The sequence below is a fragment of the Siphateles boraxobius genome, unplaced genomic scaffold (genome assembly GCF_051911475.1).
Source record: "Siphateles boraxobius isolate OS27281-9 unplaced genomic scaffold, OSU_SipBor_1 88, whole genome shotgun sequence".
In the NCBI taxonomy this organism is placed as follows: domain Eukaryota; kingdom Metazoa; phylum Chordata; class Actinopteri; order Cypriniformes; family Leuciscidae; genus Siphateles; species Siphateles boraxobius.
Window position 1 is genome coordinate 747,984 of NW_027509217.1, and position 16,494 is coordinate 764,477.

The 16,494-nt window shown below is 43.9% G+C and overlaps 2 protein-coding genes and 1 long non-coding RNA gene across 7 annotated transcripts in view; 2 read left to right on the top strand and 1 right to left on the bottom strand.

Moving 5' to 3' along the window:
• The window catches only part of LOC143731909 (uncharacterized), a 233,212-nt gene that overhangs the window by 157,297 nt on the left and 59,421 nt on the right, over positions 1-16,494 (bottom strand). The gene's annotated exons all lie outside the window — the stretch shown is intronic.
• On the top strand, positions 2,172-15,313 carry hprt1l (hypoxanthine phosphoribosyltransferase 1, like). 3 transcript variants are annotated; one of them, XM_077222500.1, is made up of 9 exons: positions 2,199-2,436; positions 3,363-3,469; positions 3,788-3,971; positions 5,850-5,915; positions 6,467-6,484; positions 6,585-6,667; positions 7,172-7,218; positions 14,598-14,674; positions 14,793-15,313. In XM_077222500.1, the coding sequence occupies exons 1-9, from the start codon at positions 2,419-2,421 to the stop codon at positions 14,838-14,840; spliced, it is 648 nt and encodes a 215-aa protein (XP_077078615.1). In that variant the 5' UTR covers positions 2,199-2,418; the 3' UTR covers positions 14,841-15,313. The 3 variants fall into 3 exon arrangements, with proteins under 3 accessions (XP_077078614.1, XP_077078615.1, XP_077078616.1); XM_077222499.1 differs by lacking the exon at positions 6,467-6,484 and having other exon boundaries at positions 2,172-2,436; positions 6,561-6,667; XM_077222501.1 differs by lacking the exon at positions 6,467-6,484.
• wwox (WW domain containing oxidoreductase) overlaps positions 16,254-16,494 on the top strand; it is a 273,547-nt gene continuing 273,306 nt past the window's right edge. Inside the window, exon 1 of one of the 3 annotated variants that reach the window (XM_077222507.1) lies at positions 16,254-16,491. In XM_077222507.1, the coding sequence (XP_077078622.1) occupies positions 16,385-16,491 (107 nt within the window). In that variant the 5' untranslated portion in view covers positions 16,254-16,384. The remainder of the gene's footprint in view (positions 16,492-16,494) is intronic. The other 2 variants (XM_077222508.1, XM_077222510.1) reach the window with 2 other exon arrangements.

Consider the following 16,494-nt stretch of genomic DNA (forward strand, 5'->3'; position numbering starts at 1 on the left):
ATGACGGCTTTATCTGTCAACACACACACACACATACACACACACTAGTTGTTTAGGTTATTTTTATTTGTTTTATTGTTGAAATTTATATTTTAATGTAATTTAAAAGTACATTTTAATGGAATTTAAACGCAATGTTACACTGTTACACTATAAATTTGTTATGTTTAATTAAAAATTAAATGTGTTTTATCAGAAATCTCTCTGTTTGACTTTGCAGTTTGACTGGCCCATTTTTGCTGATCAGCCGGCCCATTTCACCTGAACTCAAAATCTCAAATGTGGGACAGCTAATGTTTCAAAACGTGTCATACATTGGTTTTTAGTTAGTTTCCCAAGAGATTAACCAAAAAGTGTCCCAATTTGCCTGATATTACCCTATCAGAAATATTTCAACAGGGCATCATGCTTTATTATTATTATTATTATTATTATTATTATTAACAACAAAAGGGCAGATCCTAATGTGCAGCTGATTACACTGTGAAGTGATGCTGGAGTGATCAAGAATATTCCAGTATACACATAATTGGGGCTGTGTGTGTGTGTGTATGTGTGAGTATACAGTTTTGGAAAATGTAAATAATTTTAACAAAATAAGAGGGATCATAAAAATTGTATTGCAACTGAATAAACGGTTTCACATAACAGATGTTTATATGTAGTCCACAAGACAAAATAACTAAATTAACACAAATGGACCAGTTCAAAAGTTTACATTCACTGATGCTCAAGCAGGAAACATAATGCATGGGGGTGTAAACTTTTGCAGTTGAATGATTGAGGTCAATTGTACTTATTTTGTATTTTAACTTTGGAAGAGCAGATTTTATGCAAGTAAAACCATCATTGGTTTAATCAGGTCATGTGAACTGAAAATCAAGCACAGGTGAGGGAAAAGTTTAAATTCATCAAAAGTGTGCCAAGAATTCTGACTGTGTGTGTGTTTGTGTGTACCTACTTAACTATATTTTGGGGACAAATCTGTACCGAGAAGTGACCAAAATCTAAAAAAAAACCTTCCTTTAGGGACGTCCTATTTAGTAAATCTGGTATAAAAAAATAAAGTAATTAAAGTTTTTTTAAAAATGCAGAAAGTTTTGAATGATGATGGGTAGGTTTAGGGGTCGGGTTAGTGTGTGTGTGTGTGTGTGATGGGTAGGTTTAGGGGTCGGGTTAGTCTCTGTGTGTGTGATGGGTAGGTTTAGGGGTCGGGTTAGTGTGTGTGTGTGTGATGGGTAGGTTTAGGGGTCGGGTTAGTGTGTGTGTGTGTGTGTGATGGGTAGGTTTAGGGGTCGGGTTAGTGTGTGTGTGTGTGTGTGATGGGTAGGTTTAGGGGTCGGGGTTAGTGTGTGTTTGATGGGTAGCTTTTAGGGGTCGGGTTAGTGTGTGTGTGTGTGTGATGGGCAGGTTTAGGGGTCGGGTTAGTCTGTGTGTGTGTGATGGGTAGGTTTAGGGGTCGGGTTAGTGTGTGTTTGATGGGTAGGTTTAGGGGTTGGGTTAGTGTGTGTGTGTGTTTGTGTGTGTGATGGGTAGGTTTAGGGGTCGGGTTAGTGTGTGATGGGTAGGTTTAGGGGTCGGGGTCTGTGTGTGTGTGTGTGTGTATGTGTGTGTGATGGGTAGGTTTAGGGGTCGGGTTGTGTGTGTGTGTGTGTGTGTGTGTGTGTGTGTGTGTGTGTGTGTGTGTGTGTGTGTGATGGGCCGGGTCGGGTTAGTGTGTGTGTGTGTGTGTGTGTGTGTGTGTGTGTGTGTGTGTGTGTGTGTGTGTGTGTTTTCATGTTTTTCTATCCCGGTGGCGACTTCTGAATGCACACAGACTCATTGGGACTTGTGTTACAGTGGGGACCTAAATAGAGATCCCCATGGGTAAACAAGCTTATAAATCATACAGAATTAGTTTTTTTGGAAATGTAAAAATGCAGACAGTTGTGTGAGATGGGTAGGTTTAGGGGTAGGGTTAGTGTAAGGGGACAGAATATACAGTTTGTACAGTATAAAAACCATTAAGTCTATGGAGCGTCCCCACAAAGATAGTAAACCAGACATACTGTGTGTGGTTCAGATATAAAGAGGTTGGGCTACATTAGTTTGACAGCTCTTTATCAGCTTTTGCACTCTCTCCCTCTGACGTCATCGCGCGTTATCAGCATCGCGTCAGAAAGCACTGACACAGACTCGCTCAGTGCTGCTGACACACACACACGCTGACTCTCTTCCTCGGATGTTAAAGCACAGGTTGCCGCGGGTCAAGCAGATTATTGGGTAAATGGATTGTGACGTCAGGGTTTAGCACGCGTCGCGTTGCCTCGACGCACAGCAGACGCGCGCTCCTCCAGCACACACACATACACACACACACACACACACTCACCAGCATGAGCCCGAGGACCGCGAGCTGAAGCACGAACACCGCAGATCATGGCCGCGTTTCTGGAGGTAAGAGCCACAAGCGTGCGATGTTAAGTTTAACGCGCCTTTAGAGACGCGCGTCAGATCAATACTCCGCGTTTGAGGTGTGGTTCGCCACTATGTGTCCACAAACTAGTAAATATTTCATATTTCTCATCAGGTCTATGCGATTAAATTCTCAATATACGTAGAATAGAGTGTAACGCGAAATCCGTCAATGATCATCTTCTAAACCGGGTGTGTTGACAAGGACACACCATTTAAAGTAATAATTTACGAATAAATCAGCCATGATTTAGGCTACTCACCCGTAAGTCTTCCGTAGAACACAAAAGGAAGTTTGCTCTTTTCAATACAGTGAAAGCAAGAGATGATTACAGCTATCAAGCTCCAAAATGGATAAAATTACCAAAGGTAGTTTATTATGAGACCGATGCGCTATATTATTGTAATTTCTGAATTATCAGCAAGCATGTGAAGACAATTTCTGATGACAGTAGCTGTGTGTGGAGAACCTGCTTATTATGAGTTATGGTCACATCAGCTCCATTGTCTATTATTAATAGAGCTCACACTGAGTTTTGAGATTGAGTGTCAAATTTGAGTTTTCAACTTAAAAATTGTTGGCACTCATGTAAAATTCCCGATTGTGTGGATTCACTATTAAAAATAAAGGGTCTTTATCAGCATCAATGGTTCCATGAACAACTTTTAACATCCATGGAACCTTTCCATTCCACAAAAGGTTCATTTTATGTTATTTCAAAGATTAAAACGTTCTTCACACACACAGACACACACACAGACACACACACACACACACACACACACACACACACACACACACACACACACACACACACACACACACACACACACACACACTAGTTGTGGAACCAGAATTGGTTCTGCGTTATAAAAAGTTATGTTATAATAGAGTTTTGATGTTGCAGATATCCGATGACAGCGAGGGCCACGAACTGAGTCTCTTCTGTGTGCCGAAACACTACGAGGAGGATCTGGACCGTGTCATTATACCCAACGGCCTCATTAAGGACAGGTACGTGTAATCAGTACATGTGTGTGTGTTTAACACTGAGCTGTATGGTTGTTGTAGTGGTGAGATTGGGAAGTGTTCAGATGTGTTGTGGCCGCTGATTGCCCTGGATAGTAAAAGAGCCCTGTGTTTCCCCGTAGATTGAGTTAATGATGTTAACGCAATAGCAGAGGCATGTGATTTGAATTGGCTTTCCCATTCATTTGTTTAACAAATTTCCCCTGAAATCTCTGACTGTCATTATTGGCATGGCTTCAGCCAGCTTTAAGGAAGGCATTAATGTCAGAATACTCCAGCCTTCAGTTTTGATCTTCTCTGCAGGACTGAGCGCTTGGCCAGAGATATCGTTCGGGACATGGGCGGACATCATATCGTGGCTCTTTGCGTTCTGAAAGGGGGGTATAAGTTCTTCGCAGACCTCATGGATTACATCAAGACTCTGAATCAAAACAGTGATAAGTCTGTGCCAATGACTGTGGACTTCATTAGGCTGAAGAGCTACTCGGTGAGTGCCAGATCTACCGCAGTCATTCACTCATACAGTCATGTGTAACACTGACCAGATGGAGTCTGCCTTATATTATTACATATGGAGCATTTTACTAGTAGCTTGTGCATTTGACATGTGCCCTATAAGAATGATAAGGGTTAAATACAACTTAAAAGTGCAGGAAGCGATTTCTGAGAAATGCTGTACAACACACTTGTAGCCAATCAGCAGTAGGGGGCACGTCCACTCATGATGGGGGAGGACAGATAGAGCCAATCAGCAGTAGGGGGTGTGTCCACTCATGATGGGGGAGGAGAGAGAGCCAATCAGCAGTAGGGGGCACGTCCACTCATGATGGGGGAGGAGAGAGAGCCAATCAGCAGCAGGGGGCGTGTCCACTCATGATCGGGGAGGACAGATAGAGCCAATCAGCAGTAGGGGGTGTGTCCACTCATGATGGGGGAGGAGAGAGAGCCAATCAGTAGTAGGGGGCGTGACCACTAATGATGGGGGAGGAGAGAGAGCCAATCAGCAGTAGGGGGCGTGTCCACTCATGATGGGGGAGGACAGATAGAGCCAATCAGCAGTAGGGGGCGTGTCCACTCATGATGGGGGAGGAGAGAGAGCCAAAAAGCAGTAGGGGGTGTGTCCACTCATGATAGGGGAGGACAGATAGAGCCAATCAGCAGTATCCACACACTGTAGAAAGAGAGATGGCTGAGAGACATTACAAAAGAGAGAAGCTGAGAGAAATGTCACTGGTTACGATCAGGCGAGAGCTTTAGGATCCATTTAATTATCCATTTTAGGATAATTTAACATTAGAAAAGCTTTCCAGCACTGGAGGGAAAGACCTGAAAACGGATACCAATGTTAGGTTGTTTCTTCTCCATATGCGAGTTACAAGATATGCTGTTTTTGTAATGTTAGCTGTAGTAACAGGACAGTTTTGAGTCACTGTTTGGAGACTAACAACCAACTCTTGCTTGTATACTAGTTTACTGTAGTTTTTCATCTTCGCCTTATTTTTTACAAAACACTATTTTACTTCAGCAATGATAGAGACATCCACTCTTAAATTGTGTGTTTGTGCAGTTTGGGGGCGGAGCAATGAAGAGAGGGGCGTGTTTGTTTGGGTTGATTTGAAATTGCTTACTGCGCCTTTAAAGGTTTGCCTACAAATGACAATTGTCATAATTTTTCACCCTCACGTCACTCCAAACCTTCTGAGGAACAAAACAGATATTTTGAAAAACAATTTAACTTTTTTGTTCATTTAGTAATGGAAATGTAAAGTTTTGACAGATCAAAAATAAATAAATAAATAAATAAATATATATATATATATATATATATATATATGAAAGTGCTGCCCACAAAAATGATGCAGATCTGAATGTAAGATTGCACTTTGTAGGATTGTAAGAAAGGGACAGAGTTTAAACAGATTAAATGACCGGAGAAGATCAAGTTATGACGTTTTGGTTAAATTCTAAAAATAGATGAAAAACTAATAACATAATGAAACAATTTCCCTTTTCATACAATATATTAGAATTGAGTGATGCCTGAATTCTTACTTGCTTTTAAAATGATTGATTTTAATTTTATGTGTTTTCTTTTTAGGCACAATACTATATAATTTACTAACATTTATCCATGTTTATCATTTAATTACCATAAAATGAAAGTAATCATTGGTTTAGCGGTATTGGCTCAAAGCTCAAAGGAATAATTACACGGCTTTAAAGCTCAAATAACACACAGTTTTTAGTGCAGTTAACAGAAATCTCTGCATTGCTGTAATCATGTCACATTACTGACCGTATGTTAATCAATCTTCAGGTGTTTTGAACCTGTAACACTCATTTTAAGTCTTTATTTCTGATCCAGAATGACCAGTCTACAAACTGTGTGAAGGTTATCGGAGGAGACGAGCTGTCGGCTCTCTCTGGAAAAGTGAGTCAACTCTTTTGTTTAGGTTTCTATTTCTATGAAACATTTGTGTTTTTAAAAGAAGTGTCTTCTCCTCACCAAGGCTACATTTATCTGATCAAAAATACAGTAAAAACAGTGAAATATTGTTACAATTTAAATAAGTTTCTTTTATGTTTATGTATTTAGTACAGTGTAATTTATTTCTGTGATCAAAGCTGAGTTTTCAGCATCATTACTCCAGTCTTCAGTGTCACATGATCCTTCAGAAATCAGTATAATATGATGATTTGATGCTCAAGAAACATTTATGATTATTATCAATGTTGGAAACAGTTCATGTGCTTCAGATTTTAGTGGAAACTGTGATACATTTTTTTCTGGATTCTTTGATGGATAGAAAAGAAAAAATAATATTTTGTATCATTATAATATCCTTACGGTCACTTTTGATCAGTTTAATGCATCATTGCTGAAACAATTAATAAATTGTACTTTTGAACAGTAGTGTACTGTATATGCTTTCTGAAATGTTGTGGTCAGATTGTTAGTTTGCCTTCTTTCTCTCCTCACAGAATGTGCTCATAGTTGAGGTGAGGTTCAGTTTTTGCTTCAATATAGTAATTATATTGCTTTAAATGTGACGTGTGCTGTGAGATAAACACACAGATGCTGAATCCTTTTGTGCCTCAGGACATTGTCGAGACTGGAAGAACTATGGAAACGCTGCTCAAACTATTAAATGAATGCCATCCTAAAATGGTGAAAGTTGTCAGGTGAGACGTAAACATCTCTGCAAATCGAGAGAATTGTCCTCTAACCATATTTTAGATGTGTGTGTATTCAGTTAACATTTAATGCCAGTTCACACCAAAGATGATAACGATAATGATAATGATAAAGGCATAGTCGTTTTACATATAAAAGAATAGAGTTGCACAGCTGTAACGATATCATTAGAATCACTTTCAGAGCGATTTTATCCAGCTGATGATGAAGGATAAAACATCAGCCAATCAGAATCAATCCTGCTTTAACGAGCTCGAGCGTTTAAAGAGACAGACGACAAACCTGAGTAAAGCGAGCGATATCTTCCGTTGGTGTGGATGCTCATATAGTTCTCTTCCCTGTGTCAACGGGTCTTTAAAGATGTTTCTTAATGGCAAAATTGTTTTTTACTGGTTATTAGTGTTTAAAATAAGATTGTTGTTTATTCAAATGTTGTTTTTTATTTATTTAATTTATCTCACAATATTGAATTCAGTGTCGTTTAATTCCAGTTTGCTGGTGAAAAGGACACCCAGGAGCTCAGGATACCGTCCCGACTGTGAGTTTCTCATCATGGGTTTTTATAGGATATTATGAATATTTTGTGCTTAATCCACATCACTTTGAGATATAAAACACCTTGCATTTATGTTGTTGGAAACATTAGACACGCACTCAACGCTCATCTGTTACGCAATGCTTTTAGACCGAAAGCTGATAAGCTCTTTATATCCATCCATCCTCGAGCACAAGCATCACTCTTGCACTCTTGAGTCCACCGTCGAGCTGAAACCAGTGTGATCATGAAGACGAGGAGTCCTCTCGCTCCAGTCTCCAGTGCTGTAACCGCTGCTCCGCTAATGTCCAGTGTGATCATCCTCTCGCTCCAGTCTCCAGTGCTGTAACCGCTGCTCCGCTAATGTCCAGTGTGATCATCCTCTCGCTCCAGTCTCCAGTGCTGTAACCGCTGCTCCGCTAATGTCCAGTGTGATCATCCTCTCGCTCCAGTCTCCAGTGCTGTAACCGCTGCTCTGCTAATGTCCAGTGTGATCATCCTCTTGCTCCAGTCTCCAGTGCTGTAACCGCTGCTCCGCTAATGTCCAGTGTGATCATCCTCTCGCTCCAGTCTCCAGCGCTGTAACCGCTGCTCCGCTAATGTCCAGTGTGATCATCCTCTCGCTCCAGTCTCCAGCGCTGTAACCGCTGCTCCGCTAATGTCCAGTGTGATCATCCTCTCGCTCCAGTCTCCAGCGCTGTAACCGCTGCTCCGCTAATGTCCAGTGTGATCATCCTCTCGCTCCAGTCTCCAGCGCTGTAACCGCTGCTCCGCTAATGTCCAGTGTGATCATCCTCTCGCTCCAGTCTCCAGTGCTGTAACCGCTGCTCTGCTAATGTCCAGTGTGATCATCCTCTCGCTCCAGTCTCCAGCGCTGTAACCGCTGCTCCGCTAATGTCCAGTGTGATCATCCTCTCGCTCCAGTCTCCAGCGCTGTAACCGCTGCTCCGCTAATGTCCAGTGTGATCATCCTCTCGCTCCAGTCTCCAGCGCTGTAACCGCTGCTCCGCTAATGTCCAGTGTGATCATCCTCTCGCTCCAGTCTCCAGCGCTGTAACCGCTGCTCTGCTAATGTCCAGTGTGATCATCCTCTCGCTCCAGTCTCCAGTGCTGTAACCGCTGCTCCGCTAATGTCCAGTGTGATCATCCTCTCGCTCCAGTCTCCAGTGCTGTAACCGCTGCTCCGCTAATGTCCAGTGTGATCATCCTCTCGCTCCAGTCTCCAGCGCTGTAACCGCTGCTCTGCTAATGTCCAGTGTGATCATCCTCTCGCTCCAGTCTCCAGTGCTGTAACCGCTGCTATGCTAATGTCCAGTGTGATCATCCTCTCGCTCCGGTCTCCAGCGCTGTAACCGCTGCTCCGCTAATGTCCAGTGTGATCATCCTCTCGCTCCAGTCTCCAGTGCTGTAACCGCTGCTCCGCTAATGTCCAGTGTGATCATCCTCTCGCTCCAGTCTCCAGCGCTGTAACCGCTGCTCTGCTAATGTCCAGTGTGATCATCCTCTCGCTCCAGTCTCCAGTGCTGTAACCGCTGCTCCGCTAATGTCCAGTGTGATCATCCTCTCGCTCCAGTCTCCAGCGCTGTAACCACTGCTCCGCTAATGTCCAGTGTGATCATCCTCTCGCTCCGGTCTCCAGCGTTGTAACCGCTGCTCTGCTAATGTCCAGTGTGATCATCCTCTCGCTCCGGTGCTGTAACTGCTGCTCCGCTAATGTCCAGTGTGATCATCCTCTTGCTCCAGTCTCCAGCGCTGTAACCGCTGCTCCGCTAAAGTCCAGTGTGATCATCCTCTCGCTCCAGTCTCCAGCGCTGTAACCGCTGCTCTGCTAATGTCCAGTGTGATCATCCTCTCGCTCCAGTGCTTTAACCGCTGCTCCGCTAATGTCCAGTGTGATCATCCTCTCGCTCCAGTCTCCAGCGTTGTAACCGCTGCTCCGCTAATGTCCAGTGTGATCATCCTCTCGCTCCGGTCTCCAGTGCTGTAACCGCTGCTCCGCTAATGTCCAGTGTGATCTTCCTCTCACTCCAGTCTCAAGTGCTGTAACCGCTGCTCTGCTAATGTCCAGTGTGATCATCCTCTCGCTCCAGTCTCCAGCGCTGTAACCGCTGCTCCGCTAATGTCCAGTGTGATCATCCTCTCGCTCCAGTCTCCAGCGCTGTAACCGCTGCTCCGCTAATGTCCAGTGTGATCATCCTCTCACTCCAGTGCTGTAACTGCTGCTCCGCTAATGTCCAGTAAGATCATCCTCTCGCTCCAGTCTCCAGCGCTGTAACCGCTGCTCCGCTAATGTCCAGTGTGATCATCCCCTCGCTCCAGTCTCCAGCGCTGTAACCACTGCTCTGCTAATGTCCAGTGTGATCATCCTCTCGCTCCAGTCTCCAGCGCTGTAACCGCTGCTCTGCTAATGTCCAGTGTGAACATCCTCTCGCTCCAGTCTCCAGCGTTGTACCGCTGCTCTGCTAATGTCCAGTGTGATCATCCTCTCGCTCCAGTCTCCAGCGCTGTAACTGCTGCTCCGCTAATGTCCAGTGTGATCATCCTCTCGCTCCAGTCTCCAGCGCTGTAACCGCTGCTCTGCTAATGTCCAGTGTGATCATCCTCTCGCTCCAGTCTCCAGCGCTGTAACTGCTGCTCCGCTAATGTCCAGTGTGATCATCCTCTCGCTCCAGTCTCCAGCGCTGTAACCGCTGCTCTGCTAATGTCCAGTGTGATCATCCTCTCGCTCCAGTCTCCAGCGCTGTAACCGCTGCTATGCTATTGTCCAGTGTGATCATCCTCTCGCTCAAGTCTCCAGCGCTGTAACCACTGCTCTGCTAATGTCCAGTGTGATCATCCTCTCGCTCCAGTCTCCAGCGCTGTAACCGCTGCTCTGCGTATGTCCAGTGTGATCATCCTCTCGCTCCAGTCTCCAGCGCTGTAACCGCTGCTATGCTAATGTCCAGTGTGATCATCCTCTCGCTCCAGTCTCCAGCGCTGTAACCGCTGCTCTGCTAATGTCCAGTGTGATCATCCTCTCGCTCCAGTCTCCAGCGCTGTAACCGCTGCTCCGCTAATGTCCAGTGTGATCATCCTCTTGCTCCAGTCTCCAGCGCTGTAACTGCTGCTCCGCTAATGTCCAGTGTGATCATCCTCTCGCTCCAGTCTCCAGCGCTGTAACCGCTGCTCTGCTAATGTCCAGTGTGATCATCCTCTCGCTCCAGTCTCCAGCGCTGTAACCGCTGCTCTGCTAATGTCCAGTGTGATCATCCTCTCGCTCCAGTCTCCAGTGCTGTAACCGCTGCTCCGCTAATGTCCAGTGTGATCATCCTCTCGCTCCAGTCTCCAGTGCTGTAACCGCTGCTCCGCTAATGTCCAGTGTGATCATCCTCTCGCTCCAGTCTCCAGCGCTGTAACCGCTGCTCTGCTAATGTCCAGTGTGATCATCCTCTCGCTCCAGTCTCCAGTGCTGTAACCGCTGCTCCGCTAATGTCCAGTGTGATCATCCTCTCGCTCCAGTCTCCAGTGCTGTAACCGCTGCTCCGCTAATATCCAGTGTGATCATCCTCTCGCTCCAGTCTCTAGCGCTGTAACCGCTGCTATGCTAATGTCCAGTGTGATCATCCTCTCGCTCCAGTCTCCAGCGCTGTAACCGCTGCTCCGCTAATGTCCAGTGTGATCATCCTCTCGCTCCAGTCTCCAGCGCTGTAACCGCTGCTCTGCTAATGTCCAGTGTGATCATCCTCTCGCTCCAGTCTCCAGCGCTGTAACCGCTGCTCTGCTAATGTCCAGTGTGATCATCCTCTCGCTCCAGTCTCCAGCGCTGTAACTGCTGCTCTGCTAATGTACAGTGTGATCATCCTCTCGCTCCAGTCTCCAGCGCTGTAACCAATGCTCCGCTAATGTCCAGTGTGATCATCCTCTCGCTCCAGTCTCCAGCGCTGTAACCGCTGCTCTGCTAATGTCCAGTGTGATCATCCTCTCGCTCCAGTCTCCAGCGCTGTAACCGCTGCTCTGCTAATGTCCAGTGTGATCATCCTCACGCTCCAGTCTCCAGCGCTGTAACCGCTGCTATGCTAATGTCCAGTGTGATCATCCTCTCGCTCCAGTCTCCAGCGCTGTAACCGCTGCTCCGCTAATGTCCAGTGTGATCATCCTCTTGCTCCAGTCTCCAGCGCTGTAACCGCTGCTCCGCTAATGTCCAGTGTGATCATCCTCTCGCTCCAGTCTCCATTGCTGTAACCGCTGCTCTGCTAATGTCCAGTGTGATCATCCTCTCGCTCCAGTCTCCAGCGCTGTAACCGCTGCTATGCTAATGTCCAGTGTGATCATCCTCTCGCTCCAGTCTCCAGCGCTGTAACCGCTGCTCCGCTAATGTCCAGTGTGATCATCCTCTCGCTCCAGTCTCCAGTGCTGTAACCGCTGCTCTGCTAATGTCCAGTGTGATCATCCTCTCGCTCCAGTGCTTTAACCGCTGCTCCGCTAAAGTCCAGTGTGATCATCCTCTCGCTCCAGTCTCCAGTGCTGTAACCGCTGCTCCGCTAATGTCCAGTGTGATCATCCTCTCGCTCCAGTCTCCAGTGCTGTAACCGCTGCTCCGCTAATGTCCAGTGTGATCATCCTCACGCTCCAGTCTCCAGTGCCGTAACCGCTGCTCCGCTAATGTCCAGTGTGATCATCCTCTCGCTCCAGTCTCCAACGCTGTAACCGCTGCTCTGCTAATGTCCAGTGTGATCATCCTCACGCTCCAGTCTCCAGCGCTGTAACCGCTGCTATGCTAATGTCCAGTGTGATCATCCTCTCGCTCCAGTCTCCAGCGCTGTAACCGCTGCTCCGCTAATGTCCAGTGTGATCATCCTCTTGCTCCAGTCTCCAGCGCTGTAACCGCTGCTCCGCTAATGTCCAGTGTGATCATCCTCTCGCTCCAGTCTCCATTGCTGTAACCGCTGCTCTGCTAATGTCCAGTGTGATCATCCTCTCGCTCCAGTCTCCAGCGCTGTAACCGCTGCTATGCTAATGTCCAGTGTGATCATCCTGTCGCTCCAGTCTCCAGCGCTGTAACCGCTGCTCCGCTAATGTCCAGTGTGATCATCCTCTCGCTCCAGTCTCCAGTGCTGTAACCGCTGCTCTGCTAATGTCCAGTGTGATCATCCTCTCGCTCCAGTGCTTTAACCGCTGCTCCGCTAAAGTCCAGTGTGATCATCCTCTCGCTCCAGTGCTGTAACTGCTGCTCCGCTAATGTCCAGGGTGATCATCCTCTCGCTCCAGTCTCCAGTGCTGTAACCGCTGCTCCGCTAATGTCCAGTGTGATCATCCTCTCGCTCCAGTCTCCAGTGCTGTAACCGCTTCTCCGCTAATGTCCAGGGTGATCATCCTCTCGCTCCAGTCTCCAGTGCTGTAACCGCTGCTCAGCTAATGTCCAGCGTGATCATCCTCACGCTCCAGTCTCCAGTGCTGTAACCGCTGCTCAGCTAATGTCCAGTGTGATCATCCTCTCGCTCCAGTCTCCAGTGCTGTAACCGCTGCTCAGCTAATGTCCAGTGTGATCATCCTCACGCTCCAGTCTCCAGTGCTGTAACCGCTGCTCAGCTAATGTCCAGTGTGATCATCCTCTCGCTCCAGTCTCCAGTGCTGTAACCGCTGCTCTGCTAATGTCCAGTGTGATCATCCTCTCGCTCCAGTGCTTTAACCGCTGCTCCGCTAAAGTCCAGTGTGATCATCCTCTCGCTCCAGTGCTGTAACTGCTGCTCCGCTAATGTCCAGGGTGATCATCCTCTCGCTCCAGTCTCCAGTGCTGTAACCGCTGCTCCGCTAATGTCCAGTGTGATCATCCTCTCGCTCCAGTCTCCAGTGCTGTAACCGCTGCTCCGCTAATGTCCAGGGTGATCATCCTCTCGCTCCAGTCTCCAGTGCTGTAACCGCTGCTCTGCTAATGTCCAGTGTGATCATCCTCTCGCTCCAGTGCTTTAACCGCTGCTCCGCTAAAGTCCAGTGTGATCATCCTCTCGCTCCAGTCTCCAGTGCTGTAACCGCTGCTCCGCTAATGTCCAGGGTGATCATCCTCTCGCTCCAGTCTCCAGTGCTGTAACCGCTGCTCAGCTAATGTCCAGTGTGATCATCCTCACGCTCCAGTCTCCAGTGCTGTAACCGCTGCTATGCTAATGTCCAGTGTGATCATCCTCTCGCTCCAGTCTCCAGCGCTGTAACCGCTGCTCTGCTGTGCTAATGTCCTCTATGTAGTTCGCATGCAGATGATAAAGTATATTGTTGGACAATGAAGTTCACCTTTTAGGACCTGCCAAGAACACATTTAAACCCATATACTTATTACATGAGATAGAAGGGAAATGTCCATAACATTATAGAGGGTTTTCACTACACGTCATCAATCCGGATGTCGGCCAAACAGTGCCACTGAACTGAACGGACTTGGATATTTGGCTGATTATTGCTGCTGAAAAATTGTTGTGTATTGGTCTGTACTAATCCGTCGCACCGAGAAAAAACATTTTGAGTTCTATAGACTGCCCAAAGTTAAAGAGAAGAGTGCAAAAAACGGATGAAAGAAGCGTTTGTAGTTGAGCGAGGCAAAGCATCAGCCACATGTGTAAATGGATGTCCTCTATGCAGTTCACACAGATGATAAAGCAGCACAATTAGTGGAATCGTTGACATCAAAGATTGAGTGTCAAATCCAACTCTAGTATTTCCTGTAGAAGCCAAATCAGACACATGACAGTTTGCCTGGACACTAGATTACATCAAATAAATATGGGTTCACATGCATATTGTTGGACTATGAAGTTTACCCATTTAGGACCTGCCAAGACTTATTATTATAATTTGTTTAGTAATTTGGAATGTGCTTAGTTGTCATGAAAATAATATTATAGAATTATATATATATATAATTTAATATTATATTTTTTATTTATATATACATTAAATATCTTTGTGGGATGTGATTAATTGTTATGAACGTACTAATATATATATTATTTTTATTTTGGAATGTGCCATATATATCCATAACCCATAAGATATTTTGGAATATCTTGCCATTCAAATAATATTATTACTAAATATAGTATTCATTAATATTTGGAATTTTCTTAGTTTTCATGAAAATAATATAGACTTAAAATATTGAATAATAATATTATATATATATATATATATATATATATATATATATATATATATATATATAAATATCTTTGTTGGATGTGCTATATATATGTATATTCATATTATAATTAATAATTTATATGTATATATATACATATTGGAATGTGCTTAATTTGAAAATAATGCAAAACATCTTAGTTTTCTTCTTGCTGAATAAATAAAATTTTCCTCTCTCTTTGTGTGCATGTTTAAATGTCTTGTATTCTTCTTTTCAGACATTGGATTTGAAGTTCCTGACAAGTTCCTGGTGGGATATGCTTTAGACTATAATGAATATTTCAGGGATTTGAGTGTGAGTGTTTAGTCCTGTTTGTTTCTGGTTTATTGTTTTAAATGTGCATAACCAGTGTGTCTGTCTGACCAGAATGATGTCTTGACACCTTCTCTCTGTTTCTCTTTATATCTTTCAGCATATCTGTATATTAAGCGACAGCGCAAAAGAGAAATATAAAGTATGATACGACACGAGTGCCGGATGCACCGAGACAAAGATCACTGTGAACCTTTCTTCTTATTGTCAAGTTATTTTTGAACCTGCCCTCTGAAATAATCACCTCCTGAAACAAGGATTCCCAAAGATAAATGCGAGAGAGAAAATGTTTTTTTGTTAAGAATAGTTGATAGTTAATCTCATTTGGATTGTGATTTACTGCTGAAGATGATTGATACATGTTCTGATTGTTTGAAATGAGGCCTTAGATTAACTGATTTTATGTTGATTTTATGTTTTAAGTTTGGGTTTAGAGCTCAGAGGTTGTGAAGTTACTCATTGTTATTGTTAGCCAGTTATAATCATTAATTATAATTTATCTAGATTTTGACTCCAGAATACACACTGAAACTGAGCGAATTGCTGTGGAGCTGTCATGAAAGATTCGCTTAAAGGTTCTTGTTTTTTTGGATCACCACAATAAAATAACACTGACAATGATATTATTATTATTATTATTATTATTATGATCTGTCCTGGTTGTTTTCCCTGCATGTTAATGTGAAAACAGTCCAATAAGCTGAGGTGTATGATTGTATGAGAAATATTTACATGTTTACTGACACCAAAAGTCTGCAAATTGACGAGCTGTTAAGAAAGAGAAAAAAGTTACTTAAATGAAATTAAGCAATAAAGTAATGTGCAAAGGAATTTTTTTTACGACATTCGTTTAAACAAAGCTTATGGTTATTATGGGGAAACAGTCTCAAATGTGAGTTAAATGTCATGTGTTGTTTCGGAGTTTTAATATCTATTTTACCTCGTAAATAAATGTTGACTACCCATTAGGAAAAAGTCGAAGGCTTGTTTGAAGCGTTGGCCGTTAAATATCGTATGTATAATAATAATATCTGTGAAATATCATAACGGCTTGTATCTTACTAACATTTATTTGCAGGCTAAGTCGTTTTGTTTAATTATATTAATTACAATTAATTATTGAAATGTCCATAACATTATTAAGAAGGGATAAAAAAGACTTTGCTGTAATCGCGGAAGATTGGTTGGTCCACCCTGATCAGCGCTGTGAAAAGTAACAGGTACCACGTGACAAGTGCTCCGTTTGTGATTTTTTTCATTCACCGTTGACACACCAATACTCCACATATGTTGTTGATTTGAGATTTTAGGAGAATTGATTAATCTTAAAAAGTTATTTTTTATAACAAGACCACCATATTTTCATTTGTTTATAGGTATTTTGTTAGGAAAAATGAAAACATATTTTTTTTCAAAAAGATAAATGCTAAAGGTAAATTATTATTTTACACTTATGAAATTAGACAAATAAACTTTAATATAAGCCACAAGTAAATAAAATAACTTTTTTATTTAGATGCATGGCACCTGACCAATCAGAGACGTCGGGTCACTAAGTCCCGCCCACTTGTGTGACGCAATGTTGTGATTGCGGAAGTGGTCCAGCCGGATTATCGCAACGTGAATTTGCTGTTACCGAAATTTCATTAAGAAGTTCAATGAGTTATTTTATTTGAAAACAATCATTTCGCGATGGCAGCTCTTAAATACGCTGGAATGGATGATACAGACAGTGAAGACGAGCTTCCTCCCGGCTGGGAAGAGAGATCCACGACAGACGGATGGGTTTATTATGCCAAGTG

Coding starts and splice junctions, on each gene's coding strand:
- hprt1l (XM_077222499.1), top strand. Junction 5,916..6,560: donor TGTCGGCTCTCTCTGGAAAA/GTGAGTCAACTC, acceptor ATAAACACACAG/ATGCTGAATCCTTTTGTGCC. Junction 6,668..7,171: donor AAAATGGTGAAAGTTGTCAG/GTGAGACGTAAA, acceptor GTTTAATTCCAG/TTTGCTGGTGAAAAGGACAC.